A 25685-nucleotide genomic window follows, 5' to 3' on the forward strand; every position below is an offset into this window, starting at 1 on the left:
CTTTAATAAGACGATACTTAAGCAGAGGGCTTCATGAGCATTTCAAGAAATGCTGATCAGATTTATAGAATTTACTGTTAAAACCTGAATTATTGAGCCACCATGACCTGAAAAATTTTAGAGAAATAATCCTGCTGACACTTGACTTCCACAATCATACAGCAGGTGTTTGGATTTATTTTCCTATTGCTTTGCTGCCAGAATTCAAGGTAATTTGAGCCTTGGTTTCAGTCGACATGGAGATATTGTTTTGTTTTGTTTTGCTTCACCAGATTAAGAAACCTGGATATAGCTGCTTCTAATCCTTTCTTAAAAGTTTGTCTGATGACAAATGCAATTAATTTCTATAAGTGCATACAGAAACTCGGGGTCATTAAATTTCTTTAAGAATTAATATAGCCTATCTTTCAACTCCACACACTAGTTCTAAGTCACTATTGGCAAAATTTCAGGTGACTGTTTCTAGCAATATGGATCTGACAATTTTAAAAGGGAGATGCTTCTATATTTGGGTGACACAAAGCAACCTACTGAAGTACCTACGGTATTCCTTCCCAGGATGTCACCTGCCGAGCAACTGAACTGCTGCGGTTAGGGGCGGAAGCCTTATTGTGTTTCAGCCCTGTGTTTTATCCACCAAGAATCTGAAGCCGTAGAACATGAAGCAAGGGTCACTTCACAGACCTACAGTTGAAAACCAGGTCTCACAATCCTGAACACTGCAGTGATGACATTGTAGCTATGCTTTGGAGCTGAAGTAAATACACCAAACCCTCTTCTACCTAACAAATCCAATAAGCAGCAATATGTGGCTGGTAGATCAGTACAGATTGCCCAGGACATACATAGACATAGGAAAGGAAACATTTTTTTCTTAATTTTAGGGGAGGAGATCTTTCAAAACTTGATAGAAGAAAAATGTCTGCATGGGTGGGGCTGGATTGCTGTTGGACCACATGGAGTAAATTCAGGGGCGTGAGACTAGGGCAGCAGTGGGAGCAGCTAGTAATTCTCAGGTTCCTTGTGGGTAGAATGGGGACAGATCACTGGAATGATTATTTAACACGTAACTCAGAGAACAATGTCTGGCATACAGGAAGTGCTCGGCAAACAGTAGTTATCTCTCTAACTTAGGCAGAGACTACCTGTGGGAAGAAATACTTGAGAAAGTGAGATAGTCTAAGGACACTCAGCTTCTAGACAGAAAAGCCAGGATTAGATAAAGAGTTGACTCGGGCTCCATCATTTGAAGTGCCATTCATTAAAACAGGAGAATAAAAACTTGGAATTTTGTTTCCTGTGTGCTTATAAGAACAAGAAATAAAATAATTTAAAATCACAGATTTCAGATGGAATTTTCAGAAACAAGGATGTTCTTTCCTTCCTCTGTCCTCTTCCTCTTCCTCTCCTTCCCTCCGCCCCTTCATCAGTTTCTCTTCTTTCTTTTCTCTGTTGCTATCTTTTTTCTCAAGAAAAGACACCTTACAAACTGGACAACCTCTCCCATCAGCATTTCCTTCTCATTTCGAGTCTTCTGGGAATGTGTGCAAGAGCCAGATGAAATTCTGCTTCTCCTAGGTTAGTCACTTCTATTTTCTGAATTGCTCTCCCAGTGTGTACTTCCGTTCCTGAAAAATTCACACAACAGGAATTGGCACTCCTTTGGGGAGCATTGAGGGGGAAAAGTGAGACAAAAGCCAGCTCCATTTTATCTAGGAATTTGCCACATACATGCCGCAGTGTAGCTTCAAGAAAACAGACATGAACGGCATGCCTGAAAATGCCCAGCGATACTTTCAGTGTGGTATGGAGGTGACATTCAAAATATTTAACAAACTGGCAGAGCAAGCACATGCAACATTCAGAGTGGACACTGGCCATAAATAACCCGCAAGTCTCTGCTCCTATCCCAGCCTACAACAGCCCTGTCTCCAGAGCTGAAATGCCTCTTTGTTCCTAGGGCAGAGCTTTTAACAGAGCTTTCAGTAAATATTCTGAGACTGAGATACACACAAATGCTAAAAAGAGGAGAGATCATAATTGCACACAGGATCTCGAGGCTGTTACATAAGTTCATGGAAAGAAGTGATATTTGAGGCTGTTAATGTATGATGAATTGTTTAAAAAGAAAAACGAGGAAAAAAATGTGGGAAGGAAACAGCGGAACATAGCCACGTGCACGCTTGGGAAATGTGGAGTTCTCCTACGCCAGTGCAGAGTTATTAACGGCCCGTTTCCATTTTCTAAGATTTAAAAGGGATTATTTTAACCTAGATGATGCGCTTATTCACCGAAGAGACATATTAACTAAAACTCTCTGGCAGTTCTTTATTAAGAATGAATTCAAGATAACTGCCAAGTGAACTTAACTATCCTTTCAAAATCCCTGATTTAAAAAGTTAATTACTAGTTGCACAAGAAAAAAAAAAGAAAAACACGCACCATAATGTCTGTAGAAAGTTAAAGGGTGAGAAGTATGTGCTTTATGGATTATTTTAAAAGATTAATTAAGAGAGCGGCAAGAAGAGTCTGCTCATGTGCTACTGTCATCAAGAATCCTCTCATCCCAGGGCCAGCAAGATTGCTCAGTGGAATAAGCGACTTCTCAGCAAGCGCATGGATCAGGGTGCCATCCCTGGTCCCGCATGCCATGCCGGCCTCGCCCCTGGGGCGCCCTGAGCCGGCCACTGACACCAGGCGTGGTGGCGCAGGGCTGTAATCCCAGCCCTGGGGAGACTGAAAACAGGAGGATCACTATGGGTCTGAGCTCTGTAGTGAGATTCTTTCCCAAATACATATGAAAGAAAGAAAGCAAGCTCTAATCCTGGCCAGAAGGCTGATCTGTACTACCTTTTCTTTAAATGTATGTCTTTATAATTATTTAATATTTATTACCATTTTCTTATATTCTTCTTCCTATTGAATCCTGAATTTGGATGAAGCAAGGGCACACTATATGATCAACTTTATTTTTTCTTTGTCAAAGTTTAATGCATGAAGAAACACATACCATTAAAACTTACACTATAAATACATTTAATGAGGAATTTACTCAGTCTATGAGAAATAATTTTCTTATGTTTCATATTTGGCTTTTCAGGGACAATTTAAATATGTGTGAGGATATATATATATATATATATATATATATATATATATATATATAATTTTCTTAGAACACTTGTTAATACACGAAGTCCCCATGCCCTTAGCAGTTACATTCCTGTACTTAAGGGGTCCTCCCTATCTCAAGCCAGACATACAAAAATTTGAGACTCCGTAGGAGTCAGTCAATGTTGATTTCTTTAACCTGTACTTCAGCTTGCAGAACTGACCTTTTTCCCTTCCACTAACAGTTTATGTAGTTTTCATTCAAAAATATAAACAATAATTATGACTGAGAGAAAAATCAGAAAAACATCATACTCAGACTGTCCACTGGAAAAAAAAAATAATACCAACCATAAGAACTGCTTGATTTTAAGTATGTGGCAAATGCTATTGGGCCTAAATTGAGAAAAATACCAATTGCTAGCTATTAGGCTCTTTTATGATTAGTTTGAAAAGTATGGTCTGAGATTACAATTCACATAAAGTGAAAAAGCAAGTGGCTAAAAATCAATCGTGTTTATGACAAATTTCTTCATTGGCATTGTCAGTCATTGCTTTCCTTCCTTGCAATTCTTTTCAGCACTTTCTTAGATGCATGGAAAATATCTTTAAATTATAAGGTTTTTACGTAAATTGTTTTTATTTTTAGTATCTGTATTTTAATTGCATTGCACTAATTTTAAAATGTATGATAAGTATGGGGAAAATTTTAAACTACATGGGATGTTAAAAGTATTTAGCCTAATTTCAGAATTTTGAAAAATGGAAATTGCGACATATGGAGGCTGATACATTGCCTAATTTACTTCCTAAGAAGGATTAAAATGGAAATTCTTAGTTTCCATTTTCATACTCTTCTAACTAAATTATGTTCTTTCCCAAGAATAATAGGATTTTGTCCTTGAGAGCAATTTTGATAACCTAGATTTTCATTTCAGCTTTAACAGTAATCTGACTTGTGGTCTGTGGTGACTTCCCTTCCCTCGTGCGACAGGGCCAAGTTGCATCGTAGAGTGTCTCCTGGCTTTTGTGTGTGATTTTGTGCACATGGGTGTTTTCCTCAATTGCAATATGTAACCTTTGGGGAAACTGTATGTTATGTTCTGCTTCCAAATCTTTTCAAAATTTAGAAAAAGTAAAATCAAATACTCTGCTCATCCAACTTTATACTCGCCCCCTCAAAAAAGAAGCAAACAGACACACCTCCCACAAAATCTAAATGTTGGGACTAGGAAGATAGCTCAGTAGAATAAGCACCTGCCTGGCAAGCACAAGGGTCTGAGTTCAATTCCCGGTTCCACAAGAAAAAAGAAAGTGTTACTCTCCTGTGACTTACATCCAGAGACCCTCATTTTTTCCTGTTCTCTCAAAGCTATCAGTATTTATTGTGATGTCAACGTATTAGAACTGCCATTAGACACATCATGGATATTGAATTCTGTTACAAAAAACAATGACAGCTATCTTTAGCTAGTAATTCAATAATTCAAAGTATATTTTGTGTCCTGAAAAATCATTAGAGCACAAGGGAAGTGTAACATCCTTTTAATTCAGTGAAGACATTTAAGTATGTATGACTGGAAGTTAAAATGACTGAGTTAAAACGTCAGTAAAAATTCTGCCAGTGTAGATTTGCTTTGCAATCGTATATGCTGACTGTAGAATAGTGATTTACAATAAGTTGGAGAGGATCTTCGAGGCTCTGACATCTAACCAGCAACAGTGATGGATCTACAATGAAAATCCTTTGATTTAAATAGCATTTGCTTTGGAAAGTTTGATGAGTTACAATGCTGATGGCCAGAAACAGCACAGCATGTTTAACAAGGCCAGGTTATCCACTTAAACCATCTTGTGGGCACTAAAAATTAATTATCCTGAAAAAATTACAGGAGAAAAAGTGCATTTTCACCTCACAGAAATATGTGCAGATGAAAATGGCCATCTTGTCCACACACAGCATGAAGATTATTCATAATAATTTGTCTGGGCCTGCATCTAACTTCAGAAAGCATTAAGGCTTTTAAAAAATATTTCTACATGAATTATCACAAAACTTTGAAGATGCCTTCGTTTTTGACGGAGTCACAGAGAGGCAGGAACATACAAGGGCAAGATATTTAACATGAATGTCTCCAGGAGGCATGTCTGGCTTTTCTTTTCTTTTCTTTTTTTTCACTTCTATAAATACTATTGTAAATGTGACAATAGTTAAAGGCATTAGAAGTTTCAGCAGCACAAGATAATACCTTTATGGGGGACACAAGATGAAAATTTTGAAGATCTTTTTGTTTGCATCATTGGTGAAAAATTATTCTATATATTCTTATGTGATCTATAGCAGGAATAGTTACAGGAAAATGTGAAGCTGAATGAGTATTTTAGTACACCAGTCAAACAAACTGAAAATAATTTTGATAAGTTATCCACTGTACTTTGAAAAGCCTGGAAAATTATTGTCTTTTTGTATTTTAGTACAGGATCTACAGGGTCTCACTCCATACATCAGACTTAGAGTGATCCTCCTCTTTCCAGCCTCCCAAGCGCTGGGATTACAGGTGAGCGCCACTACGCCCAGTCTCAGTCTAACTATCATATTCTACTTCAAAACTAACCATTAATTTACATCATGCTAATAATTATATAACTATAATTATAGAAATATATAATTATGTTTATGGAAATATAGATTAATTAGCTCGTATATCCAAACCGTTATCTTTCAGTTTTGAATTAGGATCGATAGACATAAATTTCCACTGTGCAACATATTTTCACATTTAGAATATACACAGAAATGATAATTCTAAATAAACTCATAATTAAAATACAAATAATGATACTTTAATGATTACTTACTAAATATACAATGTAATTATCTCATAATATATTAAAGTATATACACACTAACGTTAGGCATTGTTGACTTTATAATAACTGGATGCATTAGGAATCATTCCGATAGATTCCAGTGCATGCCTCAAGTCCTTTGTGTGGAAAATCCACAGAATAAATATGAATTAAAAATATGCAGTGAACCAAATCGTACAGCAATAACTCTCTGAATATTGTTCACTTTTTGCGCAATGGAATGGAAAGTGCCTTTCCCTGCACCAGAATGGAGAACAGCAGTAAGAGAAAACTAAACAATATGAAACCGCCTCTGTAGTTCCTCTATTAAACACAAAAGGGAAAGGTTTGTTCATATGCTTCCTGAACGGAATTTGATTTGAGCCCATCATATGCTGCTGCTCCTAGTTATGCGAGTTTTGCTCTCCAAAGCTCTGCTGATACACATCTGCTGTTATTTCCATCTGCTTCACAGAGGTCAGAAAAGAAGTCCACTTGCTAGTTATATGCAAGTACAGGAAAAATTAAATTGAGTAAGGCTCCCAATAAATATAACTACTAGAACTGAAGAAACTTCATGTTTTCCCTTATGGTAAAATTGAAGTTTTGATTTTGAAATTAATCAAGAAAATAGACTTTGATGCACAAAACGCAACCTTCCTTCTGAGCCATTATTAATATCAGGTAATGTACAGAGAATTAAATGTTCATAGAAAAAGGAATACTTTTTTTAGAAAAACCAAAGTAGAAATTGTTCTGGAAAGAAATTGTTCTGGAAGAATTTTTCATCCCTGTAAAATTCTGCCCCTCAGGTAATGCTGAGATCTTTCAACCACAGTGATTTTCTGAATTGTCATAGTCATAGAGTTAGTTAAGGCTTTAACACAAGTCGTAGTTTCTCTAAGTCTGAAAAATTATTTTAGACATGAAAACAAGAGGCAGAGTGTTCAGAAATACCACCCTGCCTTTCCTCCTCTCTGGTACCCTGCTTAGGGCTGGCAGGTATCATAAATTCTAAGATTCAGAGCACACACTGTCATACTATCTATGAGCATCAAAATGTGCAGAAACATGCAACAGCAATTGGTAACAAAACTTTTTAAATGACAAAACCCAACAAAAATTGTGGGCTAAGTTCAGTAAACTCAATCTAGCTCTCACCACAGAAATAGCCAGAAAAGCACCCTATTGTCAGATGAAATTAGTTACCACGTTTTTGTAAAGGTATCAGAGTATAATAATAATGAAAATAGTTAGCCAGTCTTTTTCAACATTTTTTGGTAGTCAGTTAAGAGAACTTGCTCATCATTTTGAAATTTCTAATATTAAATAAAGCAATATATGAAACCTGAAAACAATTATTTAGGAAGTGCAGCTTTCCAAAATTAGAAACGAGTATGAAATCTTTAATAACTTTTAAGCCTCTGAAATGTACTTAGTCAACTTTGTTTATAATTGGGAATCTTAAATTTGACCAGTTAGATTTAGATCAAGAGCCAGAAGAATGTGGGAGCCATTCGCATCACGTCTTCCTGATGACAACCCACAGTTAAGATTTCAGGTTCACGTGATGGTCTTAATAGATTCTCACTCTGACAGCAGCTGTGATGAACCTTGCTCGCTTCCTGTCCCATGACTGGTAAACACCTGAAATGGGAGTGATCAGAGTACTTCTCTCGAGTAGAACACCGATGGTAATGTAATTTGATCCACAACCTTGTTATCACCATGGTGGAAATCCAGCTAAAATGCTGCCACTTCCACCTAAAATAAAGAACACTGGAACCACTATCAAGATAAATAATAACATAAAGCCAAGATTCTTACGCCAGTCTGAAAGCTATAAACCTCTTCCTAATGTAGAATGACTACTTTTAGCAGACTGTCTCTCCAATTAGAAACATGAGACGTCTGAACAGTGCACACGTGTGCACATAAATATACACAGGTAGCTTTTCAAGCATTTGCAGATGAAAATTTTAAGAAAAAATGATGCAGGCTGTTCTCTTTGGAGAAGCTGTTACGTCTTTGCAAATGCATTTGCCTCTGTACTAACTCGCTGATTGTAGTTCCAAGGGCCTTCTCCTCATCTGGTGATCATTATGTATGAATCTGCTTATTAATACTTTGTTTTTAACTGCAGAAATCTTAATAATCCTTCATATTAAAAACAAGAATTCAACTCCACTTTCTATAAGACTAATTCTGACCATTCACAAACTAATGTGCAATCAGATTTAATTACAATCAGTTGATTTTTCAATGAAAGCTCCTAAGAGGCATACTGGTAAACATTAATGGTACTGGAACCAGGGGAGATATATGAACAACACTATGGAAAAATTACCCCGCAAGTAGGGCAGTGACAGGGGATTGACCTTTATTTTGCTGGGACAAATTTCTATTGGCAGAATAATTTTTTCTAAAAGATTTATTTTGATTATGCTCTCTTTAAAATAAAACAAACAAGACAAGGGAAAAATACGATTTATTGAAAGGAAGCATCACTATTCAATTATTTCCCCAATATTGCATAGCTGTATTTGTTAACTAAGCAACACATTGGATGATAAAAATAGATAATATAACCACCATTGCTAACTAGCTATTCCTGCTTTGAAATTCTCTAACATATGTATTGTTGTATATTATCTTGTTTCCGTCTTTTTTTCTATTTGTTTTTGCTTCCGTTTTTACTCTTAAAAATAAAATAAAATTCAACTAGGATTTTTAAAAAGGGTTTACCTTGGTTCACAATTTCAGAGAGTTAAGGCAGGGGTCTCCTGGCCACATGGCTTGGGGCCTGTGACAAGGCATACCAACTATGGAAGATGGTGACAGGCAGGAACTGTGGAAGGAGGGGTGGAGAGGGAAGAAGGAAGACAGGGGTGATGGGGACAGAGGGAGAAGGGGGCACAGGGGACAGCCCTCGAAGCCTCTCATCCTTTGCCCACCTCCTCCAGCTGGGCCTTCCTTTCTAATGGCCCATCCAGCTCTGAACTGGTGTTCCCTTCCCATCTGAAACCCAATTTCTAAACTTTGTTGGATTTGGGACAAAGTTCTGAATCCATGAGTATTGGGGGAAGACTTCATATTTAAACCACAGCAAATGAAAATAAATGTTTACAAGTCACCTACACAAAATTCTAAAGACCTTATGAACATATTCTTTTAAACACATAGTGTATCTCTACTTGCTATAAGAGGTGAGATATTGGCTTTCTTTGCAGCAGAAGGATGATAATTATATGGACTAGTTCAGCAGACCAATGAGTAAATTTTGAACATGTGAATTCCATATTAATTGATAATATTCATAACTAAAAACCATCATAAAATTTTTAATAAGAAGAAAAATACATGAGGGAAGAGGGCCATGATTTTGCTAAACTTTTAATTTTGATAAAATGATGACTAATTGTCATCTTTCTATGATATATTTTATAAGATATTTCAAATGATGTTAATAAGACATATGGATGAAGCTCATTACTTCAAAATAGTAATATTAATAATACAGCAAGTATTTTATAATGTTTCCATAAAAGAAATTGTATGTGACTTTATTCATTTGGCCGGAGATCTGTTGAAAGATAAATGTATGCATACCCAAGAGCTACAAATTCACCTATTTTCACATCAGGTATCATTCATTTCAATGTCAATGATTAAGCCTTCTTTCCTTCTTATACCGCATGTTTTAGTAAACTAGCCCTTTTAATGGAACCAAAAGATCATTTTAACACTGTATTGAAAGAGAAAACTAATAGAAATTACTAAGAATTTAAAAGCCTGTTGAATTGCCATCTTACTTTTTCTCCAAACAATGTAAATAACTTGCTATGATTTGTAGTTCTACTGCTATTTCTTTACTTCACAGTGATTGTTACTGAGAAGTAGAGGTGGCCTCTTTGAAACACCTAGACGTGATCCACTGCAGTGATATTTAAGAAAATCAAGGACAGGAAGATAAGATGCAAAGGAAAAAAATGTACCTATCAACTTACTGTTCTGGGTAATTGTTATGCCGGTGTTTATATGTTTTCTGCTTATCTATATTTAAAAAGTGTTTGTGACAAACTATTTCTCCACATGTTTCATTTTCTTTTATCACAAAATCAACAACTGCATATGGAGTGATTTCTTCCCTAATATAGAGAAAGAAACAGATCTAATACAGTCCTCCCCAGATCTTTTTTTAAGACTATTGTATAGGAGTTGCCTAGAAGACATCTGGATCAAGCATCTGCAAGTTTGAAGCGTGGTCAGTCCTCATTTTCCAATGTTTTCCCCAAAGCATTCCTCCAAGATCACCCGCTTACACATTCATCTTGAAACTTCAAAATTTTCTATTTTATCCATTCTCTATGAACTCTTTACTTAGATGTAGCTTCTCCCAATTCCATTGAGGGCGTGATCCATTTATAAATCAGTAGTACATCTGCATCCCAGCATCCACCACCTTTTTTTCCTTCCATTTCCTTTTCAAACCACCTGCACAAAATCTGGATGAAATGTCACGAGTCCAGTGTGGGTTGCTATGTAAGCACTTTACAGATGAGGGAATGGAATATGGCATGGGGAGACTATCCAGTGAATGGATGGCAATTTGATATCAGCACTTTGATTTCCCAAACAATTATTTATAAATGACATCTCTTTTCATGTAAGATTTTTGCTAAATGAAATGACAGACTTATTATTTATTCGAAGTACAAGAGAAAAATAACCATATGCTATGGTAGATGATTCCTACATATATAGTACTGTAAAATATTTAAGACAAACAATTTTAATTTGCAATGTAGGGGTCTAAGTTTTATTACCAGTATGGCAAACCCTTAAGTGTCCTGATTATAGGGCCCAATGTGACCCACAGACATATAAAATTAATTTAGTGCAAATGGACTACTGGAAGAAAAACTCATGTGCACATTTGAACTATAAATACAATATTAATGTAATGATAAAAACATGCTTTCATATAAACTATAGTCATGTCCACGTAAATTCCATGACACTTAATAGTTTATGGGTTTTTTTTTTCCAAAGACTCTTCATCAATGAAAAGTGGTGATTTTAGCTTCTACTTCTTACTAAAAACGTATGTCATCAAATAAGACAAAATAATTTATAACTCTGACAATGCAATTTTAAGGAGTCCAGAAAATAGTTCTCTATTTTAATTGCTAATTGTGCACTACATGTCTCATATTTTCTGACTGCATTATCATGTTGAAACCTCACAGCTATTTATAATAAATCCTGGGCTAAGAAAAGAAATTAATATCAGTAAAACACTCCTTTTACTGCCTCGAAATTAATGTGCAACTTTAAAAAAGCAGTCATTCTCATAATAAATCTCATAATGAACTAGGATTGCAGGTAAAACTATAGCCTGAAACAAGTGCACTGCCTAAATTTCAACACCTTGGAGGATGTTTTTACACTAAACCATCAATGATTCGTTAGTTTATTGATTTTTGATCTACATTTGATAACGTAGTAATTGGAGGCTCACATATTAAACATAAGCAGGCTCTTCCTTAATCCCTACAAAATATAAACAAACATTTAAATAATTGACAAGTTTTGGACATACTGCTCACCTGTTTATTGATTATATTAAAACACAATAAATAAAAAGCACAGCTATATTTATAAAATGTTATTATCTACACTAATAAAATACTTTTGTAGCTTTATCTACTCATCGTACTTGTATTTTAAAATTTATTCTTAAGCTTGTCATGAAATAATTTGAGAGTAATAATTATTTTATGAAATGACTAGTTTACATTTTCTTTCATTGGTTAAATATTTAAATTCTCAGGAAATATAAAATGTTGCACCCTTTCAAGGTACTATGGTGTCCCATACTTATTTACTTTACTTGTAAGCCAATTTTGCTTTCCAGATTAATGAAATTTATTTTGTTAAAATATTATTAGGAATTTAATACATTTTGCCAAGCTACAGAAAGATTTCTTGTAAATTGTACTAAAGTCTTCTAAAGACAAAATAAGCTTGTGGGAGAAAAACATGAAAAAGTATTTCATCTTCTGCAGTAATTTATTACAATCTTGAAAATCTTGCGTTCTAAGCTAATGGATACTACTTTGTGCCAGTCCTATAGTGCTAGCAAGTCAAACTCAATGACCGTAAGGAGATTGTGTTTCCTTTGGTATCTTTTTGATATGATGTGACAGTGTTACACACCCTTCACATTCAGATGACGTATATTCAGTAAAGATTCTCTGTCCAGATAACTGTGTGGGACACCGACACATGAACACCTTTGGGATACTTTCAGTTTCTTGTGTTCCCAAATAGACAAATGAGAAACACAAGCTTAAGTATCATGTGGTTTCTTTGACATGAGAAAACCACGGTGTAATGAACTTAGGTAGCAAACTAAAAGCCAGGGGTAAGAGACAGGAAGACAGTCCCTTTGCATGTGGAAGAAGACCACAAAAAGGAGGGAGGGAGAAGAGAGTTAAAGAAATAGGGACATATAAAGAATTCAGTTGCACTGTGTACTTGTACCAACTTTTCATTGTATACTACAAACATGTACTAATAAAAATAAAAATTAAAAATGGAAGTCAAATTGACTGACAATTAAGTGCATTTTAAAAACCATAAGCACCTGAACTCCTTGTTCTTTGAATGCACATGGTTTGTTCTGTCTCATTTTATACTCCTCTATCCTACCTGCTTCATAGAAAAACCCTGTTCCTGTCCCAATTCATAGTATATTTTCAGGCTCTGAAGCATAATCACAATGTCATGTTCCAATGTCACAAAATAAATGTGGATGATTTGGTTCCCCATTGCTTTCTCACTCATCCTGAAGCAAAAAGCATTTATATAGTCTCCCTGCCCTAATATGACCCAGAACAGGTTGCAAGAAAAAAAATTAATGTGTTAGCAGAAAATTGTCTTTCCACTGATTTCCAGGTTAAAATTAGTCGTTGGGATAAAGTGTCTCATGGTTCAATACTAAAAGACTATGCCCAAGTTACTTGACCCTATACTTAAAGACATATAATATACAGCCATTTTTAGATAACCTATTCAGAAATATCTGAAAAGTCATGGAAAATACAGTGATTTGTTTGGAGGTTCTAGCAGGGGAGCACAGCTACTTGTATATCCTTGACTGAGGAATGGTCCTCCTCTATCGGGGGTGATCATCCTCTTCGACCGAGTGCGCCACATGGATCACTGAGGGAGGAAGTGGACACCCACCTAGCCAGCCAGATCAGCCGAATCAAACCTGGCGATCAATGGGATGACAGATGTCGCAGCCAGATCGCCCTCACACCCAAATACAGTGATTTGTTTGAGGAAAATTACCTTTAAAATAAGTGCTCCAAAATGCTTTTCACAATAATTACTCTTCACAACCTTATTTTTTTAAAGTACTGAAACAGTAAAATTTTGTTGTTCTGATGAAGTTTTTCTACTATTTTCATAAAGTGATGCAATTTCAAATTTAGATCTCTATTACCTGTATGTTCTCCGGATCTTGAACACACTGGTTTATGCTAGTGTATGCAACCCGGCTCACAGCTTCAAAATCCTGAGCAAGGAGCACTAGGAGTGTGTAAGTACGCCCCCACCTGCTCCCCATGTCAGTGACCTACCCTGCTTGCGTGACAATTCTCTCTATGGTCAGACATTCTACTTATTCAATTGACATCTGTTTTCCTGGTTAGAGTGGACTGGCAAGTTTAGGCAAGTAGTGATGGATGAATGCGGTTAACGTGACTGAAGAATCTTTATAACCTGCTCTGTTCTGTCGCTCCAGTCTCTGATGAAGAGCAGAGGTAGCAGGTGCTAAATTTGTACTGGGAAGCTTCTGATTTTTGAGTTGTAATGTAGATTTCTCTAGATATTTCAGATCTAGATAATGTGTTAATAGATCACGAAGAATGCACTACAAGGACATGCCAACCTCTGCATTTCTTGCACAACATAGTAAGTAATCCAAGCTACCTGTGATTTTCTTATTTATTCTATTAAAAAATGGACTGTTTCCTTTTCTATTTCATCCTACTGATCCTGGAGAAGTAGCACATTCAAAGATGCAAAACTAAAATAACAACAACAACAACAACAAAGATGCAAAACTAAGGCATCTACTCCTCTAGCTCTACATTTTTAACTAAACTGCTGCAATAAATTCAGTTACTTTGGACTAGGACTTAGGAAGTCTGGGTACAACCCTCTCCCTGTTTTAATGGCCTTGGAAAAGTTACTTCTTCCTTCACCTGATTTCTAAATGAGGAATTTCATAATCGCTTCCAAGTAAAATACCTGATGGTTCTTTGTGAATACTTTGTGCTTCAGACCTTCAGAAATTAAAATTAAAAGAACAACTAATAGTTTACTTTTTGCCAATCAACTTTGCTACAATTTTATTACTGTCAGTGATTACAAAAATAGAGAAATAAGGTTCAGGATGACCAGAGCACGTGTACACTACAGGTAACAAAATACATGCGTGGTAGACCCAAAGGTGAAACTGTGCCTCTCCACAAGGACGACAAAAGCACCGCGCTACAACACGACAGCACTGGCACCGAAGTGGATGAATTGTGTTAAGAATCTTGAAACATCAATTTCAATGAAACTTGACAATGATGTCACCAATTTACGGTACAGAATTTTTGTCAGTGTTATGTCTGTTGGTGATTTTGGAATTATAGACCATTAGCAATGAAGCTTCTTCTCACATGAACGACTTTAACACCGACCTTTGAAAGTTGTTCTACAACCTCAATTTTTTACATCTTCAGTGGTACAGAATTCAAAAGGCAGATTTTTTTGTGGGCTAACTACGGTTGTGGATTTCTTACCATAAAAGTTTTAAATAAGGAGAGAATACTTTTTAGCAATGTAATCTTATTGATATTTCTTCTCTATTAGGAATCACAAAGGATGGTTGAAGCCCTTATCTCTTTTGCATTAAACTGCTCCATACGTGTCCTGGGACTACAGTCTCCTCCAGCATGACCGCAAAACTTTTTGTGAATTCATAGATGTTCAGCTTAGGCATCTATACTCACTCGAAGAAAGAAAAAATATAGCAGTTTAAAAAATGAATAATTACCTTTTTTTTCTTTTTGAGTGAGAAATATTTATAATTTATTTAGTAATTCTATAGCAGGTAATTGATGACAGAATCTCAACACTCTATGTAACTGGGAGAAAGCAAATTTTCCAAAGCCCTGTGAAGGTATTTAGATAGAAAGAAATTATTTTGAACATTATCACTCGAGTTTATAACACTGACCTGGCTCATTCTCCTCCTTTTATGGCTGAGGAATCTATTCATCAAATAGGGTTAAATAGAGTTTACCATAAAATCTAAAATAAAAATCCTAACTTCTAACATGATTAGATTTCCATAATCTGTAGAATGTCAGAAATTATTTTTAAGGTAAACTAGTCAAAATGACTTGTGCATATAAAAGAGAGGGGTTAAATGATAAGTCCACATATCCTGCTTTTCCATCTGCTTTCCTATGATGCTAACAGAATGAAAAAAAATTAAATTAGACACATCACACAAAATGTATACCTTCAATAAGAGTGAGAAACAAAGAAGATATGAGTTTCTTATTGTTCTAAGAATATTGTCTAAAATTCTTATATATAATAAAATATCTAAAATATATTGCTTTGGGGACAGAATGCTGCATATATCCGTGTGACTTACAAAGCAACATTTGGTATTATAGGAAAAGAATTTATGTAGGCACCAGAGCTTTTAAGAATATAAAGTCAAGCACTATAATTGCCATATGGAAGACCTTCATTAAGATTATATAGGTTCATAATATATGAAGCACATTTGAAGATGGAAATCTAGCACAGGGTCAGGGAAAAGGCATGTGGCATAAAAAAGTGTTCTCTGCCAACAAATTAATTAAATTTCACTGTTTTAGAAAAGGCCATATATTCTGTGTAGGCACTCACTGAAAGTCAGATGTGCAGGGACTTTGAGAGCGTGTGGTAATCGACTCATAAATAGAACTCACCAAGGGACAGCGACAGCAATTTGGCATTAAGTAAGAGTTCGCATAAGTGAAGAATTTACTTGGCAGTAACTTTCACTGGGGAAGGCACATATGTGACAGTGCATGCCTTGCACATCTTGCAAACTTCTTTTGCTCAATTTTGACCTCCTTGTACCACTCCGTTACTTATGAGCTCACAACATTAGTCAGTCAGCCACACAGGCATTGAAAAAAAGGTTGGATTTTTTCTTTTGTCTTCCACCTCCACTGACATCACCATCCCCTTAAGGATATTACATGTTTTTTGGTTAAAAAAAATTTGTTAGAAGGATAGATTGGTTTCTTAGATAAAGATGCACCTCACAAAAGATTAAAATTTTTTCATCAGAAGTTATTATATTGAGCAGTAATTATGCTTTATATAATTATATTTATTTTACTGATACACTGAAAACTGTCTAAAGCTTGCTTCTTAGGAGCAAATTCAAGAAAAAGCTGCATACAGTCTTTGAATGTACCTCCTTATTTTTCTGAAGATATTTAAATGCATTTGGTAACTTACTCAAACTGTTCAAACATAAGTACATAAAACGTGGCCACTCATCCTGAGTTTCTATGTTATTAGAAAGCATTTTATCCTAAGTGAGAAAATGAGAACAATCACAATTCTGAAAGGACTTGTCATCAAATCATATAGAAAAGGTGGGAAGCCTGGGCTTCCTAGGGAGAATAAGCAGAGACAGTTTAAATCGCAACATTATGACTAGCACAGCGTCTGCACTGAGGGTTAGAAACACTTTTCATTTGGAAAAAGAATTAAAATTATTTTGTGTCTTCCTTAGGGAGTAACCCAAGAAGAACAGATTCAAGTTACAGGAAGGTAGATTTTAGTTCAATAACAAAAGACTGAGAAGTTAAAGATACCCCAGAATAATCTACCTCTGATTTTGTGACACCAAAATTATTCAAACAGAGATGAGTTACTCTTCTAAACAGCATCGAGGGTTCCGTGCCCACTGTGCAACTAAATTAAGGAAACCCTACTCTCCCAACTTTTAAAATTCCTTGAGCAATTAAGGACATACTTCTTCTAAGTTCCAGGTACTCTGTATGAATGCAGACAGGAAATTATCTTTACATTCACATAACGAGAGATTAATTAATGTTATGATCATCTTCGTACAGAGCATAGAGTGAAGGGATATTTTAACTTCTGTGTAACTATCCATCAATCCCTGTATCAACTCTACTCTCTTGGCCCAACCATTTTAGAACCTAACGCACAGCTTCACATTCACACTAAAACTTTACATTGCTGTCAGGAGCAGTTTCCTCGGAAATATTCTTGAAAAAAAAAAAGTGCAAACAAATTAACATCTCTTAACTTGCTCTCTTGAATGGAAGTGACTGAAACTTGGAGGTTTGTCTAAGGATAAAGGAAACATAGACTTGTAAATAGAGTTTTCTGTATCTGTATTGAGAGTTCCCTTTCCAAAGTTGCCTCATATTTTTTAGTATTTTCAGTACTATATTTTTTATGTATTTAGAGAAATGCAGTTTTTCTAACTTCTCAAATCTCTAGAACACTTCAGTTGAATTTTCTTCTTTCTGTGTGAGCTATATGAATTTGCAATAATTTTATTGCCAATAGATTTGATAAATTTTAAAGAATTTGAATTAGCAATTCTTTTTTTCTGTGGGTACAATGACTTTGTAACTATGTGACCCTTAATAATAGGTTTTAATCTAGGGAAACAATGAATTTCTTCTTGTGAGAATATACATTGAGTCGCCTAAGGAAGTACTAGGCCAGGATTCACAACCCAAAAGAAATGAAAACAGAGGATAGTGACTCATGGGTCTAGGTCAGGGTCCTTGTTTAGGTTTAAAAAAAGGCCTAACTATTGTATAAGCATTCATGCATCTGTTCAATATTTAGTGAATTAAAAACAGTATGGCACGGTCTTTCTAACTTTCTTCTATTTAAGTAGGTATTGTTTTACTCTTCCGTGAAAATTACAATGACTGTAATAAAGGATAAGGTAGAAGGACTGTTCTCTGTGGAGAGTTCAGCATGAATGAGTACTAGCATTGTTTGGGAGGAATTAGAGGAAACACAAGCTACAACATAGCTTAGGCTATCCTGAGCGGTCCTAGACACTTTAGGACTGTTTTCTTACTAATAAAGACAGGTAATAAGTTTTAAAGGAGTGCTCATTTGAATAGATGAAGTAAGAGACTGGAGCTTAAGTTCATTAGCATTGTGTCTCCCAGAATATCCTCTTACTATGTTTGCTGTTAATATAGTTGTTCTGAATATTCTCAAAAAGTTTAGGTAAAATACTCTGCAGAGATGGACACAGCTATGCAAAGACCTGGGGGGATATAAATTGCTGCATCTATTGAGAAAGACATGGTACAGACATGGTACCCAATTTCTCCTGGGTAGCACTATCACATAAAGACCATAAGCCATGTATGCTGGCGCACCCCTGTGAAAGCCACACTCAGGAGGGTTGGGAGGAGGAATGCCTGCTTGACAAAGTAAGTTCAAGGCTGCCTGAATGACATTGGAAGACCTTTCCTCAAAAAAAAAAAAAAAAAAAGGAAACAAATTAAAAGAAACGTAGGTCAAAGACAGATCATAAACAACAGTCAATTATCAGATCTCTATCTGACAAGAAGTCACAAATTCCTGATTAAAGATGACGGTCCAGCCTGTCATTTTCTTTCCACTTTTCCTGATGGTCCAATGAATTGAAGCGCAGTGGAAAAACTGAGTATGATTTCTTAATTTTTTAACAAAAAACTCTGTTAATCAAAATGATTTGCTTTGTTATTGTACATACTCAAGTCCTAATTATGGTACTGTTTTTAAAAATTTCACAAATAATGATACCACACACAGGCACACCTGTAGATAAGCACAGTACTTACAGTACTGTTAAAGATATCTGCTAACAATAGTCTTGTAAGTGTTCAGGCAACAATCTAGACACATGCCTAAAGAAACACAGTCCCAGTGAGGCAGTGTGGGGCGTTGTGCATCTTCGAAACAGCCCCTGCAAGGAGCTGGGGAGACCAGTTCCACCAGTGGGAAAGGAAATCATGAAGCGGGCGTTTCCCTGTGATGACTACATGTTTCATGGGATCTGACTCTGCTAGAGTTTGCTCCCTCAGGGTGTAGTTCTTTTCAAAATGTAGCAGCCTGAAAGGCGGCTATCTTGAGATTACTGAAGGAAGTAGTCCCTTCTGTGTTTCTCAAATGCCAAAAGCTGAGTTGACAAGAACGAAGTTTTTGAGAAAGTAATTAGCATGCATTTAGTTTTCACATTTTAATGATGTAGCTTTATAGGTAGCTTTTTAGATTTATTTGAACTGGCTTACCTCTAATTGTCCATAACCAGGTGATTATTTTAATTAACATAATTTTGAGCAATGCTTTTGAAAATGCAAGTGCTATAATTGAATTTTGAGCTAATACTTACAAAACATTCCTATGTCGCACTTTTCAAAGGTATGTTACATAAAAATTGTTTGTAGAGACCTGAAAGTGGGATATTTATACATACAAGTTGTATACCTTTGTATATCATTGGTTGGGCATGACAGCTTTCTCTGAGAATGTCATTACTTTCTTTGTAATCTTTACATTAGAGAGAACATCTACAAATCTGCAAGAAATTCTGAGATGTATGGTATTCTGGAACTTCTTCCTCCTTAGCAGGCTCTGTGTGGTGGTGAATGTGTTCTCTCAGTGAGAGAGAGAAAGAGAGAGAGAGAGAGAGAGAGAGAGAGAGAGAGAGAGAGCCTCTTACTGGAGAACTCAAAGCAGGGCAGCTGCACGCTTCATGAGAACCACCATACCTGTTGGTTAATGGAGAGGCCTTAACAGCGCCCTTCTTCCATGCGTCTTGCCATGAGGAAAGGGGAGGAGGGGAAAGGTAGTGATGGCAGCAACACCTGGGGAAGGGAGACGGGGACACATGTAAAGGGAAGATCAGCAGCCTTGTGCCACGGCGTCCATCCATAGACTTTGCCAACAAATAATTTCCTAAAACTCTGAGATTGTTGCTTTTCTTTCCTTAAGAAGTACTAGATACATTTTAAAGATAATATAAAGCAGCTGTGTACTTTTAAAGGGGTTAATTTGAACAGTCTCAACAATGTACTGCTTCAGCTTCAGGGAGAAAGTGGCTGCGACACATCAAGAGCTGCCTTGGAGTCTCACTTTTTATCTCGACAACTTCATTTACAGCAGAACAGTCATGTGGGTAGAGAAAAGATTTTTTAAACAAATTAAAGACTAAAAAATAGGATAACCCTGATGCCGAATATACTTTGTGTCTAACACACAATAGTATCTCTTCATCTTACCTCTACCAACTTGCTATAACTGCCTCTCAGTACAAACTTCTAATCACATTCCCCCAAGGATGTGCAGTTTTGATATCAAAACAATTTTAGCTAGTTAACTTAATAAAGAAAAATCAAATTTCATATAGTTCTTACACATTGTGCAAACTAATAAAATTGCAAAAGTGTTCATGGTTTAATTATTTGTTGTATACAGTTTAACCTGAAATATATAACATTTTAAAAAACTAAATATGATTATATGGGAAGACAACAAAAATATTTAATGAACAACTGATAATATGAAAGTATTTGGATTTTAACACTCAATTTTCTTAATACCATTTATGAGATAATACTGCAACTGAAAATCAAACACTGCCACAGATTTTGTTTAGTATTTGTTTTTTAAGAAATGTTTATTTTATTTTTAAATTTAAATATAAACTATACATATTAAATGTTCATTTTAAATTGTTTAGAGTTTTATGCACAGTGAAGATACAGTTGCAAAATTAGTTGTGTATTTTTGAAGAAAGTGATTGTTTTAAAGTAAGACACATTTAATTTTATGAAATGAAAAAATAATAAATTTATCCCCCCACATAAATATGTTTCTTTAGTGTATCAGTTTTGGAAGACTGAAACATTACTAAACATTTCTATAAAGACAGGGCTTTTTACGAACACAGTGTTTGCATTCTTGTTTGTGAATGTGTTGCTAACCTTTAATCCTAATGTTTAGGAGAGCAGCTATTGCAAACATCTGTGAGGTTTGGATGATAATAATCCTTTGGTTTTGCCTTAATCCTGTTTAGACAGAGTGTCTCAAAATTTTCCAATTTCTCAAGGTCTCTGATCTTTGATACACTGCTTACCAAATGCCACCATATCTGCTTAAAATAACATGACCCACTCAATGTTTAGGAAATAGCATTAGTCAATCTTGAGTTGAGAAATTTGGAAACTAATTCATTATCATAAGAGATTAACATCAAAGAAGTCTGAAGGGATATGCAGTGTCTAGGCGTGTTGAATTTAAAAGAAACAATTACATTTTTCAGACTTAGCTTTATCGTGATATGATAGGACATGCTCCTTTAGTCTAGTTTTCCTTTGGTTCTTATACTTTTTTGTATTTAATTTAAAAATAATAACTGATGTTAAAGATACTATTTTGAAGATTCAGTCTTCTCCAAAATTAAAACCTACATACTTCAGTAATACCAATTTTTAAAGAAAAATTTAACCTAAAATTTCATAGATTTAAATATCCCTGAAGGATTATTTTAGGATCAGCATTTGTCTTTGGAAGAATCAAATGTGGGAATCCTGCAAGCCAAGGGTGCTGGGAAGATTCCACATGCTCATAATTTGTAGCCAAATACTTGCCTCTAACATCATGAAACAATATTTCTTTGCTTTCCTGCATATTCAGTTTTTCCTTTGGCCTTATGAAGAGCAGATGATTATGGAATAACGAAAATTATCACTGTAGGAAATGCAAAACTTGCTATAGTTAAACTTAAGAAATTTTATAAAAGATATAGAGAGATGAAACACAAAGCAATCATGATAGTATAATTCATCACGATGCAATAAGTGACATAAAGTTATTTTATAAGTAATTGAGTTTATAAATAACTGGAACAATACAGAAGAGTATTCCAAAAGACTAAGATGAAATTTTAAGTAGTTAGAAACCAAACTGACAGTCTATAGAACAGGACCTTCAGAAATGAGCAAAATAAAAATGATATATATTGGAAAAGTAGAAACCAGGGTAATGAAAGAATTCATTGTACTCATCAGGTACTATTGGTAAGAATTTGCTTATGGATGATTACATCAGCTAGATTTTTGCTTGGTCATAGTTTTTTTTTTCAATAAAAGGAAAACAGACCTATTATACATAGCAATACTCAGTAGGCAGAGTGACAGTTTTGGATTATGATGGAGTGCCTTTGACAATATAGGAATGAGTTTGGGAGTGCTTGTTTTTCTAAAGATCAGAAATTCTTTCTCATGAACTAGTAATAGTTTAGAGAAAAGACAACAGCCCATTATAAAATCTGTCTCTTCTAGTTTCTATTTTTGGAAGAAAAATGTATGATCCTGGTAGCCATGGTGATAGGATATTGATGCCGATTTACCTCAATAAGTACCTGAAACATATGTTGAACTTTAATCACAAAGCAGAATAACGCATCCTTGAAGAACACATTCTTTAATTGGGAGGAAAAATAAATAAATAAAGCTAATCCCTGAAGTGACAGAAGGTAAAAGCCACGAGATGAGAGGAGTGGGCTTTATCACAGGACAGATCCAGAGATGTTTCTTCCAAGGCTGGACAGGACAGAGGGAGGAGGATGGAAGAAAGAAACCCTTTGCAGAGGCAGAAGGGGACGCAAGCGGTGGGCAACGGCTGTGCGGATCCTGCAGGAGGCTGAGTCACGGAGGTCCGCTCCACCCGCGAGCGCAGTGCGGTGGGCGCCCGAAGGGAGCCTGTCCAGGAGGGACAGACAAAGGCACGCGACGAGCCCGCGATCGCGCAGGCCGTGACATCCCCCTCTCTGCCTACCCATCTCAAACCCTTGTTCACAACCCGCGGGGCTTGGTTAGGGTACATGAGAAAAGGCTTACACATTCCTGATGAAAGCATTGCTTTCTGTCTTCTTTGTAGTGAAGCTGTCTTAAAAGTGAATTTTCTATAACCATTGGAAATCCGACAGTTCAGTCCTGGGAAGGACTAAAGCTTCCCCGCAGCCTGCCCCATTCGAGCAGAGTCCCGTGTGGTTTTCTGGGGAGGCCATGCTTGAGGCAATAACTTAGTCTAGACTTTCTTTCATCGTCCTCCTTGCTGATAGTGGCTTAGTAACTGGGGAAAAAGACGTTTTAGTACCGGTCACGCCGGTGTCCCTGGACCAGTGAACAGGAGAGCGGCGCGATTACTGGCATTTCACTCTGGCAAGGAGAGGCTGGGGGAGGCCAGGAGCGTTTTGGGGACAGCAGAAGAGGCTCCAGGGAGACAGGGGCTGACAGCCTGGCAGAGGCTGGAATGCTACATGCTCAGGAACCTGCTCAATCCCAAGGAAGACACGGCCTGCCTTGTTTTTTGAGAGGAATAAGCAGCATCTTAAGTTATAAAAATATATAATTATAGAAACACTGGATGAAGTTATCAGTTAGGACCTAAGAACACTTGAGAGGAAATAAACCAAAATTAAGTGCAGGGAAATAGATCCTCTGTGCAGAAGCTGAAGCTTTATTCTTTCACCCAAAATAATAACAGCTATGAATTAAGATCTTAAAATATGTTGTGCATCAGTCCTCCATTCAGCTCTTCTATGGTGTTTGTGATGCTTCTAAGATTTTGCATTTTATATTGCAGAGATTTAAATAAATATGTTGCAGAGTTTAATAAAAATCAGCTAATTAAATGTTTTAATAATACCAGATACCAGTTTTAATAAAGAAATTTTCTAATAAGGAAATTAAAGGATAGTATCAAAAGATCCAAGTAAAAGCTGTCACCACTATTTCTGAATTACATCATAAGTGGATTTCAGATATGTATATGGAGACAGCAGATACAACATATTTGAAAACTTCAAGTATGTTATATTCCTTTTAGCACAGTGTTTAAAATTTAGTAAATTTAAAGTCATGCAATATCCTCTATTATCTATTAACTGAAGGTGTTCATTAATTGTATGTAATATCACACACTTCTTAAAATATATGAATGTCAGTTGGTCTGTGGCAATATAAAAATATGGAGCAGATTTCTTTAGATAATATTTAAATTAAAATTTACAAATTTAGCTTTAGTTTCACAATTCCACTTCAGCTACTGTCAGGCTCCATTTCAAACATTATAAAACTTCTAGGCAATCTATGGTGGTACTTAATTTCTAGTCTATAAGGTTTCCAAATATTTTACAAAAACTTACAACCTGAAGCCAAAATAAGATGACCCCGTGTGCTCTTTAAGATAGCTAAAAATCGAACTCAGTGTGTAGTCACTCACTGATCAATGTATTGATCATGTCTGCTAATTATTTCAATTCATACCTTAGTTTAGTTAACAAATATAATTAACATTCTAATTTATATTTTCCTAAAGAATACAGTTTTATTTACTGTGACCTTTGTTTTCTTCATATAATTGTTGCTTAAATTTTAAACTTACAAAATTATAGAAGGTCCATGTCTTCAACAAAATATTTACAGTGTATACCGCTGACAATTTCCTAACTCTGGTCACCCATTTTATTCAGCCATTATTTTATGAGTCCTCCATCTGCACCAGAACTGATTTAAGCACTGATTCACAAATGAGATTTTTACTTCCGCTTTATTTTTTTTTAATTTTTATTTCAGTAAGGGTCTACAGGGTCTCACTATGTAGATTGGACTCATAGTGATTCTCCTGTGTTCAGCCTCCCAAGCACTGGGATTACAGGCCCGCATTACCACACCCAGTCTCAATCTCTGCCTCAGCACACCCCGGGGTGGGGCCGGCATGACATGCTGGATCGAACTCTGGTCGCTGTGTGTACCTAAGCAGGTGCTTGAAATTGCTGAGCTATTTGTCCAACCCTTCTTTTACTTCCACTTTAGAAACAAGTGCATGTCAGAAAGCTTTCACTTATGTGAAGTTTATACTGATATTAACCAACTTGCAAAACAAATTTGACACTTTTAAAATAACTAATTACAAATATGTCAAAAAACAGCCATTATAAATTCCATACATGTGGAACTATTTTAAGGAATAATGATCACATTTCTAAAAAAGTAAAGCCAGTGCCATTATTTTAACTTTTGTACAACTCCTACTTACTTGCTAACTAGAAGAAAGCTGATCTCACCTATGTACTGTGTACACAATGTGTTGCAATTTCACAGAACATGTGCTGTAAAGCCTCAGGGAAATCCCAACTGCACATGTGAGAAATGAGGATTAAAAGGTGAATGGTGTCTGATCATTATCATGAAAGTGGTTTCAAGTTCTGGAAGTCTGAGGTCATGCTTAAAATCCTGCCCAACTGAACTTAGTAGTAGCAACCAAACCACATCACACCTGGAAAAAACAAAACCAACAACAAATCAGTTGTTGTTTAATACAGGCTGCATTCCAGGAAGACAAATGATATGGGAGGCAGTTTTATGACACACACTATAAAGGAAGAGATAGCCAGGAAAAGAGAGAGAGAGAGAGAGAGAGAGAGAGAGAGAGAGAGAGAGAGAGAGAGAGAGAGAGAGAGAGACAGAGACAGAGACAGAGACAGATGAAAAGGGAAGATAAGAACTACACAGAAGGGGCTGGGGAGATGG

The 25685-nt window shown here is 35.9% G+C and overlaps 1 protein-coding gene across 5 annotated transcripts in view; it reads right to left on the reverse strand.

Moving 5' to 3' along the window:
* The window catches only part of Pcdh7 (protocadherin 7), a 443283-nt gene that overhangs the window by 191330 nt on the left and 226268 nt on the right, over positions 1-25685 (reverse strand). For 2 of the 5 annotated variants that reach the window (XM_023699162.1, XM_023699157.1), the window contains exon 3: positions 19857-19952. The exons of the other annotated variants lie outside the window; for them this stretch is intronic. In XM_023699162.1, the coding sequence (XP_023554930.1) occupies positions 19864-19952 (89 nt within the window). In that variant the 3' untranslated portion in view covers positions 19857-19863. Of the gene's footprint in view, positions 1-19856; positions 19953-25685 lie in introns of those variants that run through there. 5 annotated transcript variants of the gene reach the window in all.

This window comes from Octodon degus, unplaced genomic scaffold (genome assembly GCF_000260255.1).
Source record: "Octodon degus isolate 3935 unplaced genomic scaffold, OctDeg1.0 scaffold00006, whole genome shotgun sequence".
Classification (NCBI taxonomy): Eukaryota; Metazoa; Chordata; class Mammalia; order Rodentia; family Octodontidae; genus Octodon; species Octodon degus.